The sequence below is a fragment of the Styela clava genome, chromosome 10 (assembly GCF_964204865.1).
Source record: "Styela clava chromosome 10, kaStyClav1.hap1.2, whole genome shotgun sequence".
Taxonomy (NCBI): domain Eukaryota; kingdom Metazoa; phylum Chordata; class Ascidiacea; order Stolidobranchia; family Styelidae; genus Styela; species Styela clava.
In genome coordinates, this window is record NC_135259.1 from 3,386,946 (window position 1) to 3,404,002 (window position 17,057).

General features: G+C 36.1%; 3 protein-coding genes across 3 annotated transcripts; 2 read left to right on the plus strand and 1 right to left on the minus strand.

Annotated features, from left to right (window-relative positions):
* The first annotated feature begins 298 nt into the window (after window positions 1-298).
* LOC120337266 (cilia- and flagella-associated protein 144-like) lies at window positions 299-2,436 on the plus strand. The gene is made up of 4 exons (XM_039404999.2): window positions 299-508; window positions 597-656; window positions 1,418-1,521; window positions 1,715-2,436. The coding sequence occupies exons 1-4, from the start codon at window positions 379-381 to the stop codon at window positions 1,826-1,828; spliced, it is 408 nt and encodes a 135-aa protein (XP_039260933.1). The 5' UTR covers window positions 299-378; the 3' UTR covers window positions 1,829-2,436.
* Window positions 2,437-5,286: 2,850 nt separating this feature from the next.
* Window positions 5,287-8,063, plus strand: LOC120337563 (uncharacterized). The gene is made up of 2 exons (XM_078117032.1): window positions 5,287-5,523; window positions 5,723-8,063. The coding sequence occupies exon 2, from the start codon at window positions 6,081-6,083 to the stop codon at window positions 6,630-6,632; it is 552 nt and encodes a 183-aa protein (XP_077973158.1). The 5' UTR covers window positions 5,287-5,523; window positions 5,723-6,080; the 3' UTR covers window positions 6,633-8,063.
* A 1,708-nt stretch (window positions 8,064-9,771) lies between these two features.
* Window positions 9,772-11,707, minus strand: LOC120337655 (uncharacterized). The gene is made up of 3 exons (XM_039405514.2): window positions 11,570-11,707; window positions 11,091-11,110; window positions 9,772-10,567 (listed from the first exon to the last, which is right to left on the minus strand). Exons 1-3 carry the CDS (start codon window positions 11,641-11,643, stop codon window positions 9,894-9,896), a joined length of 768 nt encoding a protein of 255 aa, XP_039261448.1. The 5' UTR covers window positions 11,644-11,707; the 3' UTR covers window positions 9,772-9,893.
* Window positions 11,708-17,057: the final 5,350 nt, after the last annotated feature.

Below are 17,057 nucleotides of genomic sequence, written 5' to 3' on the forward strand. Positions count from 1 at the left end.
CTTATAACAAGAAAATTATTAATTATTCATTTGGGGGTTGGTAATGTAGATTGCGCTTGAAATTCAATTTTTCAAATCATTACTTGCCCCAAGCCGAACTCCAAAAATATTATTATTTCTATTTTCAAACCGTGGCGAGGGTGTTTTTCTCAAATCTCGCATTTTTGCATTTGTGTCGGGGGCTTTGTACACAAGATCCAAGCCATGTTCGTGCTGATAGCTTATTCAAGAAGTTTCATAAAAATTTCGTGATTTATATGATTGAGCTTTAATTAGTTCATTCGTAACCAAATGTCACCATTTTTTTTACTAAAATTTAGTTAAAACCACTCCAAATTACTGTGATTAGAGTATTAGTAATCGAGCAATTCCGCCAAAATGGCGAAGCAAAGAGAAAAAGAGCCTGTAAACATCGTCCACCAAAACGCAATTTTGTGCGAGACGATTAGAAAGGAAGTTCGCAACCAAAAGTTGTACACAAATTACAGTGTAAATCCGTTCAAGAAAAGTAAGACTCTTAATTGATCCGTTTTGAGTTTTAATCGCCTTAGAGGGATTAAGTTCACGTTATTGTTTGATTTTTCTTTCATTTTTAGTGTACACATTGTCTGGAAAACCAAACTCTTGTCATGATTCAGCTGACGGTGAAGAGGATGGTACGTCACTTAATGTATTTTATTTTATCGGTTAGACAAATCAACTTGCTATGACGATTGGCAAACGCTTCAGATTGAAGTTTTATTCCTTTTTTGAATGCTCGAGAAAACAACAAAGCAATGGAATGAATACAAATTAAAACTAAACTGCATCTGACTAGATGATGAATACTTGTAATATTAATGCAATAAGGCACAAGAGATTCCAAAAATAAATGGAAATCACATTCCGAACATCTTAACCTACATTGACTTGATTCTGTCCTATCTTTGGCAATTTGTCTATTGCCTGCTATTGGCAGAGTGTTGCTGGAACAGCATCCGTTTACATTTTATTCGCTCTGTGCTCTCAAGGCATGTTCCAGTTTTGTCATTTGTTTGGTTTAGTTTTAACGGACTTTTAAAAAACGATGAGCTATAATTTCAAGTCTATATTGGAAACAGTATGGTGATGCTTAATGCGTTAAAAAACTCTCCCTATCTGACCGTGATAGCATCACTCAGACATCTGAAATGAAAGTTACTACCGAAAATACTGTATTATCGATCAGGTATATAAGTAATATATATGACGTGATGAGGCAGAATGATACAAAATTTAGCTACGTGTGTTTTAAAACAGTTTCTACGAAGGCTCTATAAAGCGGACACTTATACATGAAGATTTGTCAATTTTTATCCTTATTGCCGATCAGCCATTTCTAAAGATATCGCTGACTGGGTCGAAAAAATATTATTTCATCAACAATTCTCTTTTTCAGAAAACTTTCTGAAAATTATCCATAGAGCGTCGGAAGAACCGGTCAAAAAATATTTATATCCACAAACAGAAGCACAAGAATATGGATGGATCCACAAACCTCTGGTAATCATATTATTATAATTTTCCGGAATATTCATTATTTTGACTATCGATCGACTAACAAGATTACATTGTCTTCATCTCAAAATAAAACATCTCCGTTATACCTGTACAATTTTGGTTAAATATTCATTCAATATGGAATTGGCATGCAGATCTGAAAAGTAATATTCCATTGTAATAATTGCTGTTACAGATAGCGCAAGACAGGGATGACAGAAGACTGAATTTTCCTCGACAAAACTCTGAAATAACGAAATATATGGATGCCGCATGGAGGTTAAAAGAGCAAACCGAAAATTTACAATGAACTTCCATTTCTAGGATTGATTATACAAATATGCAATAAGGCCTTTTACTTATGAAAAACGATTTATATCATGTACCAGCTAAGTCAAATTACGTCTTCGGCTCCCGATTCTTTTCACAACAGCATGTTATATTTGTAAATGCTTACTTTGTTTGTCACGTCATAATATGCACTATGTTATTAGTTTTTTTTCGGCACGCAACTACTTCATAGAGAATTATTTGTAATGTAAGAAGCAAGATATTGATATACTGCTATGTAAAGTAGTACAAGCCACTGAAATGTAGTTAATGTTTGTTTTTGTAGTTTCCATTTCATGTTTCGCATTTCTGTAGGACGAAACGTTTTGGCAACAACAGGATATTTATCACATACTTTATTTCAATTTTGAGAGACATTTTTGAATTTAAATTACCTATATACGATCTCCCGCGATCACAGCTTTCAAATAGCCATAAAAAGAATATTTTATTCCCGCATTCAGTGATATTGCACCGAAGAAAAAGTGTTAACCAACCCTGAGACTGCACTATAGTAAACGACTTTCGTAAAATTTTGCCAATCATTCACGTAATAAACTATGAGCAAAATAAAACGGTATTATTGTTGCTTTGGGCAAGTTGGGGGGTATCTGAGTAAGCTATATCACCAAGATTAGTTTGTTCGATATTCGCTGCTCTATGTTTTACCACAATTGGTGCACCGACCAAATATATATTCGTCCAGGAAAAGATCCTCAAATTAAAAAACCGACAGGAGGGATTCGTCTCTGAGGGCGGGGGACAAAAACGCTTACGTCAAATGAGAAGAATGAAACGTTTCAGTTCGACACACAAGTTTGTGATTGTTGAAACTGGTGTCAGGGACCAGAGGGCACACAACTACCAAAAGTAGGGGCTTCTTTTAATCGCTATTACGATTGGAAACCAACAAAAAGGCTGAACGCGGGACACATTGCGGGATATTTTTGGGTTCCATAATTCCAAGGTGGAATAGCCACGTTGTGACAAAACAAGCTCAAGGTTCTTACTGCTAAATAAATACGAGTTGTAATAAATTTTCAATTTGCTGAATGTTTGTGTTTTTCGACAGCCGCTCTGCAAAAAAATAAACAATTACAAACTGGTATGCAGTGCGAAAAAGATTGCCAAAGATTTGCGGTCTTCCACGATATAACGAAAGGGGTGGAAGTCACGTCCTATAAAGTTTAGCTTTAATTTTTATTTAAATTGAATCACATAGCACCAAGCTCTCGGTGGTAAATTTTCGATGGGACGTTCTCAAAACCTATTATTTTCAAGTTATTTTATATATATATAGGGAAATTAAGTGCAAACGCGTTATTAAATTACACATATTGTTGTATTGTGAAAACGTCAGGATTAATCGTATAATCACAGTAAAGTTTATAACCCATGTTAATGCTGCTAGTCTCGGACTGTGGCGTACTTTATGCTGTCGTTTTTAGATCGTACGGCGTGGAATTTGAAGATTCTCTCGTTTCAAAATAGATTTTCAACACACGACTGCGTAAGTGTCAATAGGCCCGTGATTTTGGCTTTGACCAGCAACAATATATGTTGGTTACAACACCTACGCTTTTGAAATCAATAATTATTGTTAAATAGGTTTTCACCAGTATCATAACGCCGATGTATATTTTTATTTAACGGTAATTTTAATCCATGCACACTTTTGGCAACAAAAGATTATACACCGAAAATTCTATTCAGCTGTATTTATTTGTAAACTCCATGCCTTCGCAAATCATATTACATAAACCTGTCTGTTAGCATAACAACTATAGACTGTGATCACACTACCAATTTTAAGAAGTTTGCACGCATAATAAAAAAATTTAATAAGACTTGCAACGTTAACCCACACAAAATGTTTTCTGGTCCTTGCTCGCTGCCAAAGCTAGACTATGAGAACTGAAATTCCTCAACTAAAACGGAACCTTGGCTGCTTGATAACGGGCTTTAGTACCAGCGGTTTCCGTTCCAAAGTAAAATCGAGTGTCCAATTTTGTTTCTTCTTACCGTAATTTTGTATGCTATTTTTGCTGACTGGAAAGAATAAACTTGATTGGCCAAGGCTATAGAATACGAATCTGTCAGGGGCATAATGATACATCTGCCTTATCGAATATCCTCCATCTTGGAATCACTTTCAGCAAATTTTCCAAAGTCTCGCATTAACTTGTAAGTAGGAAATGTCGCCCCAAGATTTATATTTGAGGTCAAATTCGAGAATCTTTATCTCTTTTTCTTCTCAAGATGAGCCTTTATAACGGGGGTCACCAACCTTTTCGAAGCCGAGGGCTACTTTTTGGTACCGATTAAGCCGAGGGCTACCAGTTCAATGTACACTTTTAAAAAAGTCAGTTTGCTCGATTAACCTTCAATTATTGATATATACTGGTACCGGTATTTATTCAAGTAAAAACACTGATAAACTCTAGGATTCTTCAGAAAATCAAACGATTATCACGACGTAGCAAACAAATTACTAGCAATGACACTTTCATTTTCAAACTGAGTGTTTTTCAAATTTATTTTAAAGTGATCACTACATTAATATCCTCGGCAACCACAGGTCCACAATGTACCTACTTTTTACAAACACCCTGCATAACCCCAAGATGAAATGAACAATTGTACTGCCAAATGTTACATTTACAAACACATTTACCTAATTATGAATATCTTGTTTTCAACAAGGAGAAAACCAAAATCGAACAAATCTGGTCTAATGCTCTCCACCATTGTGTTGTACTCCGGCGTGTAACTTAACACTGTAACTCTGAGCGGGTCTTGCAGATTTTCATCAGTAAGGCGTATTCCGTGCTTAGTTCCTTGTGAAGTTCATGTCAAAAAATGTTGATTCACAAAGATGTCTTGAACCAAACACCGATCTTGTAACATATAATTGCTGTATGAAAGAAAAGGAGAGTTTTTTCTGCCCGCACTGCGCTGACCAATGGATAGTGACAAGATGTGAAATGTCTCTTCGCTTTGTCGTCGCTATAATCGCCCCACAAATGAGACATACGCAAGCTGTTTTCACGGTGGTAAAAGTAAATCCACCTTCCATTCCTCGTGAAAATGGTAGGTTTTCTTTCATTTTACTGCCATTTTTCTTTGAAATCAGTAATTGTATTATTGGCATTGCTGCTCCACAAATCAACGGACACTAAAAAACGCGGGTTCGTGGAAGGTGACATACTGACATCTGTGTGATGTCATAATTGGGAGAGTATGAAATGACCCGTCACATTACCGAGGTCAAATAAAAGTTAGGATGATCGTTACCATATTAATTAACATAGTGTTATTCTCAGTTCCCTTATAAGACATGAGGATGATTTATACAAGAATGACATGACAAAAATTAATTGATGTAGCTTACTTATAAGCGCCGTTATTAAGCTTATTTTGGAACAGACCTGCGGGCGACTTGGTGCCCGCGGGCAACGGGTTGGTGATCCCTGCTTTATAACATTATGAATTTGTGGCGAATAGAAAAATCAATTACGTGTAGAACAACTATGTCAAAATATTTTTAAAAGGCAATTATTCGTTCTAATAGGATTCTAGACATCTTTAACCCTGTTTGAATTGTTCGGATTTCATTGGCGAATGATTTCTTGTTCAACTTATGACAATTTAAGCCTGGAATAGCAGACAAATTCGGTATGTTGTACTTTGTAATTCTTTCTGATTTGAAGGCTGCATGCAAGTTATTTAATAATAATTTAGTTCGTCTTGTTAATTAACTATGTTTGATGATTGTGTTCATAAATTTGAGTAGGCTTTTTAAAAGCCGAATTGTGTATGATTATTTATTCACTGCAAGTATTTTGTATTGATTTGTTTTTACGTTTGTATTAAGATAACCGTGTCAACTGTATACTTCGAGTTGTGTGATTTTCTGGATTGAGGATACAAACTTGGGGCTTGAAAGACCGCGTTATTGAACTGTTAATAAATGTCTAGTGTGCAGTCGGTGTCGTCCAGGTCACAAAGAACGGCTGTTACATTAAGGTTATCGAATTTCTGCAATTAAAATTATCGAATTTATGCAAATAAAGTTCTCGAATTTCCGCAAATAAAGTTATCGAATTTATGCATATAACGTTTGATATTGCATAAATAAAGTATCGTTGAATGCCGGCAGGAGTTCGGTATAACGTCAAATTGAAAGAAATCATCCTACTGTTGACCATTTAAACTTTTGGGTTGCTTGTTTGATGAGCACTGTAATTGTACAATTGGACGCAGAATCTGTTTCGAAATCAAATTTAGAGGAATTACGTGCTCGTCTGAAGGAACTATATCAAGATGCTGAAAGTCTTATGTCAGACTACAAAAATCGGGATTTGTTGAAATCGAAAATTGCTGACATTGACAAACGGTTCACAGAGTATTCAAATGCGCATGAAATTCATGTGAGTACTTTACGTTCTGAAGAAGATCGGAGAAATGTCAGCGAATTTTTCCAGTGTGAACTGCGCGAGTTTCAAGAATTCAATGTGCACGTACGCGATTGGTTCAAAAAGTCTGACGTTGATGGCCATAAATCATCGACGCATAGCCCTAAAGCACGTTCTATAATTTCTGGAAAAAGTTCCAGTCGTTCATGTGCCAGTTCAAGTTCGAGTACTAAACGTACAGAAGCTATTGCCATTAGAAAACTTGCTCATGTTAGTATTTGGCAGCAAGTAGAAAAAGATGCCGCAAAAAAGCGAGAACACGATGCTAAAATGGCAGCGGATAAAATGAAATTAGATGCTCAAAGCTGAAAGACTAGAGCAAGAAGCGCAAAGGATGAACTAGAACTAGCCAGGGGTCTGCAACTCGAAATATGTCGCGGGCCACTTTTTGAAATTTTTTGACGACGCGGGCCGTAAACCAACAAATTAGGTACAAAATTGATGTTGAAATGAAATTGATGCACCAGGATGACAGACATCTCGGTGCACATGCTACGGGAGAGCCCAAAAATAACAAAAAAATCTTAATATATTTGTTGAAATTGCACTGGAATCTTTCACCTAACGAGGCATGAAACATTCATTTACTTGTGCTGGATATTTGCTCCGTTTTGTAGAGCTGAGATATTCGATGCTTGGCCTTATTTAGTGTTGGTTTGCTTGTCTTAACAGCATGCACCATCTTGTCCGTTTGTCGTGCGCGAAAAGCTGATTAGTTAACTTTTATTGTTGAAAAATAATTCTGCCATTACTTCGACATACACTCTTTACTACAACTTCCTTCAGTGAAATAACCCGACGATTTCGCAATCATCCTACTGATGGCAAAGTATTCATCGAAGCTTCACCTGTTTGTTTATGTCTGAGAAAAAAGTTCTCTGTTTCATTAGTGAAAGTTTTAATTGCGATACTATTTCATAACGAATTGTTTTAGTATAGACATGGTATTTTTCCCTGTGTAATGAGTCATGTCGTAATATCGCGGATGTTGTATTCATTTTGAACACCAATCATTGCACAACACATGAGACACTGAAACTTGATATCATAATTTCACACAAAACAAATATTCTTTCACATATCTTAAAATATTCTGTTCTCTTCCGAGCATTGTTTTACTTCTTGGGCATTGTGTATGGGTTTCCTAGTTTATACAAAATTCAAAATGATCTAGTTTTGCGTTAACCGCACATATGCAGAATTAATGATTCATAACTGCACACTTTAATGATCTGACTGAAACTTGTTTATTTCGTCATAAAAAACGCGAAATGAAATTATTGAAATTATAATTTAATTATTACAAAATGAATAAAATATGAGAGACCCCTGAACTAGACGATACAGCTGAATACAAGATAGGATCTTTTTATTGTATTTATTTAATTTAACTCATTGTTTCAAAGTTTTGTTTTATGATCTCACATGGTCATCCTCGGGACCTTGTTCTGTGACAAGTGGAAGTGGACACAAAAGTCGGAGACGAAGATGTATGTTACCGAATACCTGTAACAAACGTGGAGAGATGCAAGCATGCAAAAGAAATCATTGTTAAAATATTTAGAGACGAATGATTAAATAGAATATATATTAACATATTACAAATTTTTAAAACACTATATTAGACATTATCTTGTATTTTTGGTGACGTTTATTAATCAAAATTAAAGTCTGCCTGTTCAGATATTTGTTATCTGTCTGTGGATTAAATTGTAGCATTCATACTTGTTATGATGTGTGCTAACGAAAGTTTTGTTTGGAACCAATTTTTTTGTTAACCTTAAATTTTAGTAGGGACACGGACTCGCAAAACTGCTCGCAACTGGACAAGTCTGTCCATTATGGCAAATGTTTATAAAAAAAAATGAATATTAAGTTGAGCAGAAGATCAATCAATCAATCATCATTTATTCGTCAACACAATTTAAACATGGTATGATATAAAAAAAATAATTACAAATACAAGTGGAAACTAACTTAAATTGTGTGACAGGAGTCGCGAGGGACCTCAAGAGGTCTTCAGGCAGCGACACCTAAAGAGTTTACTGCAGCGATTGATACCCGTAATTAAAGTAGGATAAACGACGAGATAATAGACACACTCTCCAACCTTTTTAGATTACATGTGTTTTTGCCACACAGGAAATGGAACTCGGCATTTCAATTCAAACGCCTTGCATTAGCACAACGGTAATAAAAATAGGTCCGCTAGCGCTTAGGGATCGGCGAAGCAGTTTTAGGGGGACCTCGGAGCGGTTTCTCGACTGTGACACAAAAGCACTGTCGAGTAAAGTTTTGATGTCATGCTAGTGTTTCTCAAAAATACATCAATTTGATGATTTTATTACGTAACAAACATTGTTCAACGTGACAAATACAGGTACTTTATAATATGAACGCTGATCATTGTTTATAAAAGGCATGTGCACCTGATCGTAAATTGTCAAGAGTCTACAGTGCAGTGTGGATTGTATATTTAGGTCAGGTTTAATGTTAGAAATTAGTTTGCATAACACGAGGACGCACGGAACTTTCGTCTGCTTGCGTCTGAATTATGCAACAAACACGATTCTAAATTCCAACCTATCTTTTTGCCTTACACGATGCCTTTCAAAAGGAAAAGTAATGGAGAAAGTTTTAGTATACATACGATACATATATGTGAAAAATATGCTGTTATGCTAGAATTGAAACGTGGAGTGCACGATAAAATTCTCCGATAGTTGTTTCTAGTGTGCCTGTTTTTCTGACGCGTTACTCGCTATTAAAATAATAATTGCGAAAAATAATGGAAATGAGACATGATATGATAGTTGCGCTGTCCCAACCGGAACCCAAAACATCACATTGAGGAATGCTTGATATATATAAGATGTTGCTATTCTGAATTATTCTGTGAACTTATTATCGGAGCGTATTCTTTTACGAATCCTATTTTTTGTCGAAATGTTTAAAATTCTACTATGATGCTCTTTGGTTTTGAATAACTAAATTTCTATATTAAATCTTTTATAAAGAACCTCTGTGTTGTGGAATACCCTCTATCCTTATGCAGTTTTTATTACAATATAGATTTAAAGTGCTTCAAATCCGGCTTTATCTAACATGATCTAAATGCTGCAGGGAAGAATGTCAGCGAAAACAACCTTTGAACCTACTCGAAATCCGGTTCTGATATCTGGCTCATAAGAAAATTCGAATCCGACAGCAGATCAAAACAATTCGGCTACAACTTCGGCTATCATTTTTAGGATAACAAAACTTTTACCCTAAACATGCCTTCGTGGAATGCCAGTTTCAACATACTAAATGATGCTAGGTGGGTACGTTTATATCAGTTGGTAGTGACAGGATCAGAATATAGTTGACGTTATGCCCCTTGTTCTTCTCGTTATAAAAACTGAATCGTCCCCAAAACATCACGCCAAACACAATGAACATACAAATGTTGAATGCAGTGTAGTATTATATTCCGAATAATAAGGCTAGCCTTTAATCTAAGAAAACGAGAAATATCTATGTTCTGCCGGGTCCGTCCGTCTTCAAGTCGCGTATCTGTTTAAAACTTTTTCATTGATCGTTTTCATTCTCTTGTTGGTCGTAGTGCCATCCCTTACCAGCGTCTTGTTGGTCGTAGTGCCATCCCTTACCAGCGTCTTGTTGGTCGTAATGCCATCCCTTACCAGCGTCTTGTTGGTCGTAGTGCCACCCCTTACCAGCGTCTTGTTGATCGTAGTGCCATCCCTTACCAGCGTCTTGTTGGTCGTAGTGCCATCCCTTACCAGCGTCTTGTTGGTCGTAATGCCATCCCTTACCAGCGTCTTGTTGGTCGTAGTGCCATCCCTTACCAGCGTCTTGTTGGTCGTAGTGCCATCCCTTACCAGCGTCTTGTTGATCGTAGTGCCATCCCTTACCAGCGTCTTGTTGGTCGTAGTGCCATCCCTTACCAGCGTCTTGTTGGTCGTAGTGCCACCCCTTACCAGCGTCTTGTTGATCGTAGTGCCATCCCTTACCAGCGTCTTGTTGGTCGTAGTGCCATCCCTTACCAGCGTCTTGTTGGTCGTAATGCCATCCCTTACCAGCGTCTTGTTGGTCGTAGTGCCATCCCTTACCAGCGTCTTGTTGGTCGTAGTGCCATCCCTTACCAGCGTCTTGTTGATCGTAGTGCCATCCCTTACCAGCGTCTTGTTGGTCGTAGTGCCATCCCTTACCAGCGTCTTGTTGGTCGTAGTGCCATCCTTTACCTAATAAAAAATGGAGTTAACTCATAAAATTGTTCGGATCCCGGGCCAATGTGAACAACTGTACAAACAAAAGAGCAATTTTATGAGCCAAATCCGTAAAAAATCCCGACGACCAAAATATATATTTTTTTTGAACAAAGATGGAACTATGGAATAGCTACCGTTACAAGGTACAATACCACAAGTAATTCGAGCGAGTGTGGAAAATCAATTTTTGCATATTTAATTTATCACCCTTACCTGCTGACTACGTCATCCAAACATTACGTGACTGCGACGACACAATCACGTAATACAGCTTGCCACAATAGAGCGACGAGCTCCCGATTTAGTGTCTACGACAAAGATAACAAACTCACTAAATTCAGCCATCTGCCTCGTTTTGACGTGATTGTGACGTCGAAATGACTTATTGATGGCGTGGTCAGAGGGGGGGGGGGGGGGTATATCTCTCTGCAGACTCATAAATGGAAGGAATAAACTGAAATAATGAGGTATATTTCAAATAAAATTTAAAACTTACTTTCCTCCAGGGAATTTGCACTGAAAAAAAGATAATTCTTGGCATTAGAAAAATTACTAATATATATATTTGTAAATACTACATTGAATTGTCGTGTTATTTAAAAAATGCTTCATATAAATTTATAATTAAACTAAAAGAAACTTTGTTTTGAGTTTTTGGACCAGTCTGAAGGTACTTTTTTGCCATTGTTCGTGGAGGCACCGCGTCTCATTTTGACGTGGGATCAATGGAACATGTATAAAAAATGTTTTTACATTTACTGATTATTGTCGTTTATAAGAATTGAGCTAAGTCGACTGTCATAAAAATATATTGTTATGAATCTTTAGGTTCAAGCATTAAATTGTGAGGTACAATGTTCTTGTTCGGGAGTTGGTCAATTGGAATGGTTATCTCGTCACGCAAATGGATTTACTTGACAATACTTGCAACATTTGATAAAAGAAGCTTGACAAATACTTTTTGGTGTAACTCACTTGATGCCAAGTCCCAGCATGAGAAGAATCAAAAGTGTTGTTTTCATCTTTCCTGTTGTTTGTCTGAGTTTCATTCGACGAAACTGTGATTTACAGTAAGAAATGATGGCTATTTATAGACTTCTACTTCCGATATTTTGACAAAAGTTAACAATAGTCTCCCTCATGGCAATACATAAAAAATAATACTGCATTGAATTCCATGGAAATGGCCTAATCAAATTCTGATAATCGATGCCGATAAAACTGATGATAATGACATCCACATATAGAAATTTTCAATCCGTGATATGAAAGCAACTTTGGTAATGAATATAGATATATGATATAGGGCTCAAGCTATGAATTCATTCGAATTTTGATATCATTAAACTTCCATACGTTATTAAAATATTCTGAAATAAATATTGGGAAATTGATTCGATTTCCGCTAGTCGAGTATTTTTGGTGGAAGTTGGAAGTTCGTGATCGGTATTTGGTAAATTCTATTCAAGGATATTCTATTCATTATCTTTATAACAGCTATTATGGGCCATATTGGCGGATGTGGGATCCAAATGAGGTATTTTATACAATTACAGTTTTTTTGGAAGTGGAGTTTAGCTGTGACTCGTACGAATCACCGTTAGAACAAGCGACGCGATCGCTTCATAATTATTAGCCAATCACATGGGTTTATAAATAATCAGTGTTCTTCAACCTTTTTGTTATTGTGGAACCCCTGATATAATTTTTCGTTTCTTATGGAACCCCAATTAACAAAATCAAGGAAAAAAACACGAAATACACAAAAAGCTGAACAACAACTCAAGTTTGTAGTATATACTCTCTCTAGTCACGAGCAATATCTACATACTTTGAACATCATGTAAATATGGTGCAACAATAGCGTTCTTGTTAGTTGTTAATAACAATGACTAAAGTAACGCAACAACCGAAAGTATTTATGTTTTGTCTATTAACTGCACTGTGACTAAACCCTCTGTTTAACCCTAGGGTTCCGAGGAACTCCTAAGGAACCCTATAAACTCACGGAACCCAACTGCATGTATTGCGGAACCCTAGGGTTGAAGAGCACTGGACTTTATGATCACGTGATTTAAGTTATTTGACGAGATTCACAGAGCATCGCATTATATTATCATTTTAACCATACACCCACTCGAATTTCAGCCATGAGTGACTGTAAAAAACAATATTATTGTCTGATCGAACATTATGTCGTTGAAATGAACTACTAATATTTTACTTGGTGCCCACTTCAGTTATAATGCATCTTCTCATTGCCCAAACACTATAACTGACATTAGTTCTCGGGAAACTATTCTTCCTATAAATATTCGAAATTTGTCGGTATGCACTTTTTTCGTTATACTACCGAGACCGGCAATATTCGACAGACCAAGAAAATGAACATAAACTTTAGGAGTTATGGTCTATCAACATTTCTCCGAAAGCACAAATGAATGTGAAGTGTGTAGTGCTAGTTGTTAGTTGAATTTTTGAATTGAACTTTTTGATTTCTAAATACAAGAATATAACGTAGTAAAAGATTTTTTGCAATATGTAAAAAACAGAATATTACATCATATTATGTCGTCACACACACATTATATATTCCCTCTCTCCCTGTCAGAAATCATTGGCACGCCACTACCAGTATTTTATACTCATCAACGTACGCAAATAGTTTCAATGACATGTATAAAATAGCAGAAATATATTGTTGGATACAACGTTGATCTATCAAGCAAAGACAATGCATAACGTAACATTTATGCTGCCAAGGCTATTATTTTCATTTATTTCAAACATCTCTGTGGGCTTTATGAAATTCGTTTTACACTTTGAAGTTTTGTGTGGTAATGCAACCATAGTGTTCCTGTTTATGTTTTGTATATATATTTTTTTTCTTGTTTATAAAATGAGCTGATTTTTTATTCGATGCGGTTTCGCCTGGCCTGAGAATTGTGTTAACGTCCAAAGTTGTATTATGGGACTCCAACCATCCATAACACGTGCTAGAGAAAATGTATCTCTTGCTGGAGGTCGGCTGCTTTTCAGTCGTGTCTGATGCTTCTGCTATTTAAAGAATCGAGTCTCTGTTTTCAATAAATAACCAATCCGGAATCTTGGGTCTTCTGATCTTACAACCACAGTAGCAAAAACTCATCTGTGATAATGGCGACCACGCCGGGATTTCGATACAAAACTGTGAGAGACGTCATCAAGATTAAAACGAGAATATCGGTCAGAAACCGTAGACTTATCGATCGAAAGTTAGGGGAACCCCCAAAACAGCGTTCTTACTCCATAGTGACACCTTGTGTCCCATCACTAATTAATTATTAACTCGCTAATTATACGACATAATTCATCCAAAATTAATGAACTTCTGGTCCGACATATGATGAATGCACATGCAAAATCTGGAGCAAATTCAATCTCGCTTTCGTGGGATATCGCGTGCATCTAACAGACAGACAGACAGACAAACAAACAGACAAATACCTATCAACATACTTACCGATTAAAATCGATAAGTAATTAGCGCAGCGTGTGGCGGTGCCGCAATCGCATTCCAGCCATCTGGTGGCCAGACTACCGGCCCACACCATGTATTTAAAAACATCGTCCTGTAAAATAATTTCATGAATCAAAAAGCTATGTACCTCCTTAACAAATGTACATTCTTTGAAACTTTATGCTTGCCCTAAACCTATCGTGGATAATCTTATTTGATTTTCCTCGTAATAAATCATTTTATATATATCAATGAGACTATTTGGGTACACGTTTATTGCGCGTAGGATACCAGTAGTGGCGTACCAAGAATTTCTGAAGGGAGAGGGGCATTTATATTTGAAAAATGTGTGACGACATAATATTCTGTATTGTACATCATGCGAAAAATCCATTACGACGTCATATTATTGTTTTTGAAATGCATTATGACGTTTGATAAATTTTAATTTTCCACGAAATTTATTATGACATCATAATTGGATTTCTACATTTGTTCATTATACAAAATTGCAGTTATAAGGAACATTGCTCACTATGCAAGTCGATTTGGAAATTGAAAACAATTAAGTAGTCCAAAGCAGCATTAAGTCGTCATGTAACCTAAAACATGACGTCATAATACACGTTCCTATTCGCGGGCGACGGGTCTTCTGCTCGTAAATTAGAAAATACCTATTTAGAGATTAAAAAATTCAATAACTAGCACTACACACATTTGTGCTTCGGAGAGATGTTGATAGTTTTTTCTCAAAGATGTGAAAAAATCCTAAAGACTGAGATGCTATGATGTCACATATTCAGGTATATATCCGAAATAACTCTAAAATCTGATTTTTTTACTGTTCCTGACAAAGATTGGAATAAAGTTTTGAAAGATTTATCAAATATCTTTATCTGATGCCTGAAGTTTATGTTCATTTACTTGGTCTGGCGAATACTGTCGGTCTCGGAAACACAACGAAAATATTGCATAACGACAAATTTCGAATATGAATAGGAAGAATAAATTCAAAAAATGTGTTGAGCATGACTCTAATTTTCACATTTATAAACTTGTTTGATCCATTTTCCCGAGAACTAGTCTCTGTTATCGTGTTTGGGCGAGGAGAAGATTATTATAACCGGAGTGGGCACCAAGTAAAATATTAGTAATTCATTTCAACGACATAATGTTTGATCAGACAGGAATATCGTTTTTAACAGCCACACATGGCTGAAATCAAGTCAGTGTATGTTTACATTGATAAATATCACGCGATGCTCTGTGATCTTGTAAAACGCCTCATATCACGTGTTCATAGAAACCCATGTGATTGGCTGATAATTAGGAAGCGATCGTGTCGCTTGTTCAAACTCGTACGAGTCACAGCTAAACTCTATTTCCAACAAAAATGTGATTTGGATCTCCTACATCCGCCAATATGGCCCATAATATCTCTTATAAAGATGATGAATAGAATATCCTTCAATTGAATTTACCAAATACCGTTCACGAACTTCCAACTTTCACCAAAAAATAATCGACTAGCGGAAATCAAACCAATTTTCCAATATATATTTCAGGATATATCCATAGCGTATGGAATTTTAATGATATCAAATTTGAATAGAAATACAGTTAAAGGTTAATCCCAAGCTTTCTTTCATATCACGGATTGAAAATTTCTATATGTGGATGTCATTATCATCAGTTTAATTGGCATCGATTATCAGAATTTGATTAGGCCATTTCCACGGAATTCAATGTAGTATTTTTTTTATGTGTCGCTAACTAGGACGACTATTGTTAACTTTTTTCAAAGAATCGGATGTACATTATGAGTATAGTGTATATAGCAAAAGATTTCACCGTGGCATGTAAAATTTGAGAAACAGTCATATATATATATACAGTGATGGGATCCAGCCGGTTCGCACCGGTTCTATAGAAGCGCCTCACGGAATTTTATGAGATCAGCGAACCGGTTAGAATTACTGGTTACTGTCAATTTTCTGTTTGTAACAGAACTGGCTCAAAAAATATGACTTCTGTGAAGGAACCGGCTGACAAAAAAATTGAATCTACCACTGTATATATATACAATTATAAGTCATCATTTTAATGAATAAGCACAAGTCACCCACGGATATTAGCACTCATGAACATTCGTACCGATGGACATTTACACCCACTCATTGTACCCCTGAACATATATCGCCACGTACAATTGCATCCACGCCACGGCCATTCGTACCATGTGACCACAAGATAGTGCTTTCTTGTAGCCATTTTGATGATTGTTTTCGTGATATGTTTTAAAAATCTTGCAGGCCTGCGAAAATACGAAGAAGCATTGAAAACTATTCGAGAAGTGACGTTCTCTGAATTTGTGGGCGGTGCAATTAAGTCATGAGCGACGAAAAGTGTAAAGACCTAATTCAACACAAGCAGTACAGGATGAGTCAAAGACGATAACAAGTTTTGCAAATTTAATTCTGCTACGAATCGAACACAAGTTGGTCTACAGACTCAGAAAACTCACTATATAGTCTTAACAAACGTACATCGTTAAAAATTTTATGCCTACCTTTAACCTATCTTGGATAATCTGATTTAGTTTTTATCGTAAAATACCATTTTATATATATCAATGAGACTATTTGGGTACACGTTTAATGCGCGTAGGATACCAGTAGTGGCGTACCAAGAATTTCTGAAGGGAGAGGGGCATTTATAATTGAAAAATGTGTGACGATATAATATTCTGTATTGTACATATTGCAAAAATTCATTACGACGTCATATTGTTGTTTTAGAAATGCATTATGACGTTTAAGGAACGTTTAACTTTTCACGAAATTTATTATGACATCATAATTGGATTTCTACATTTTTGTTCATTATACAGAATTGCAGTTATCAGGAACATTGCTTTCTACGCAAGTCGATTTGGAAATTGAAAACAAGTAAGGAGTTTAAAGC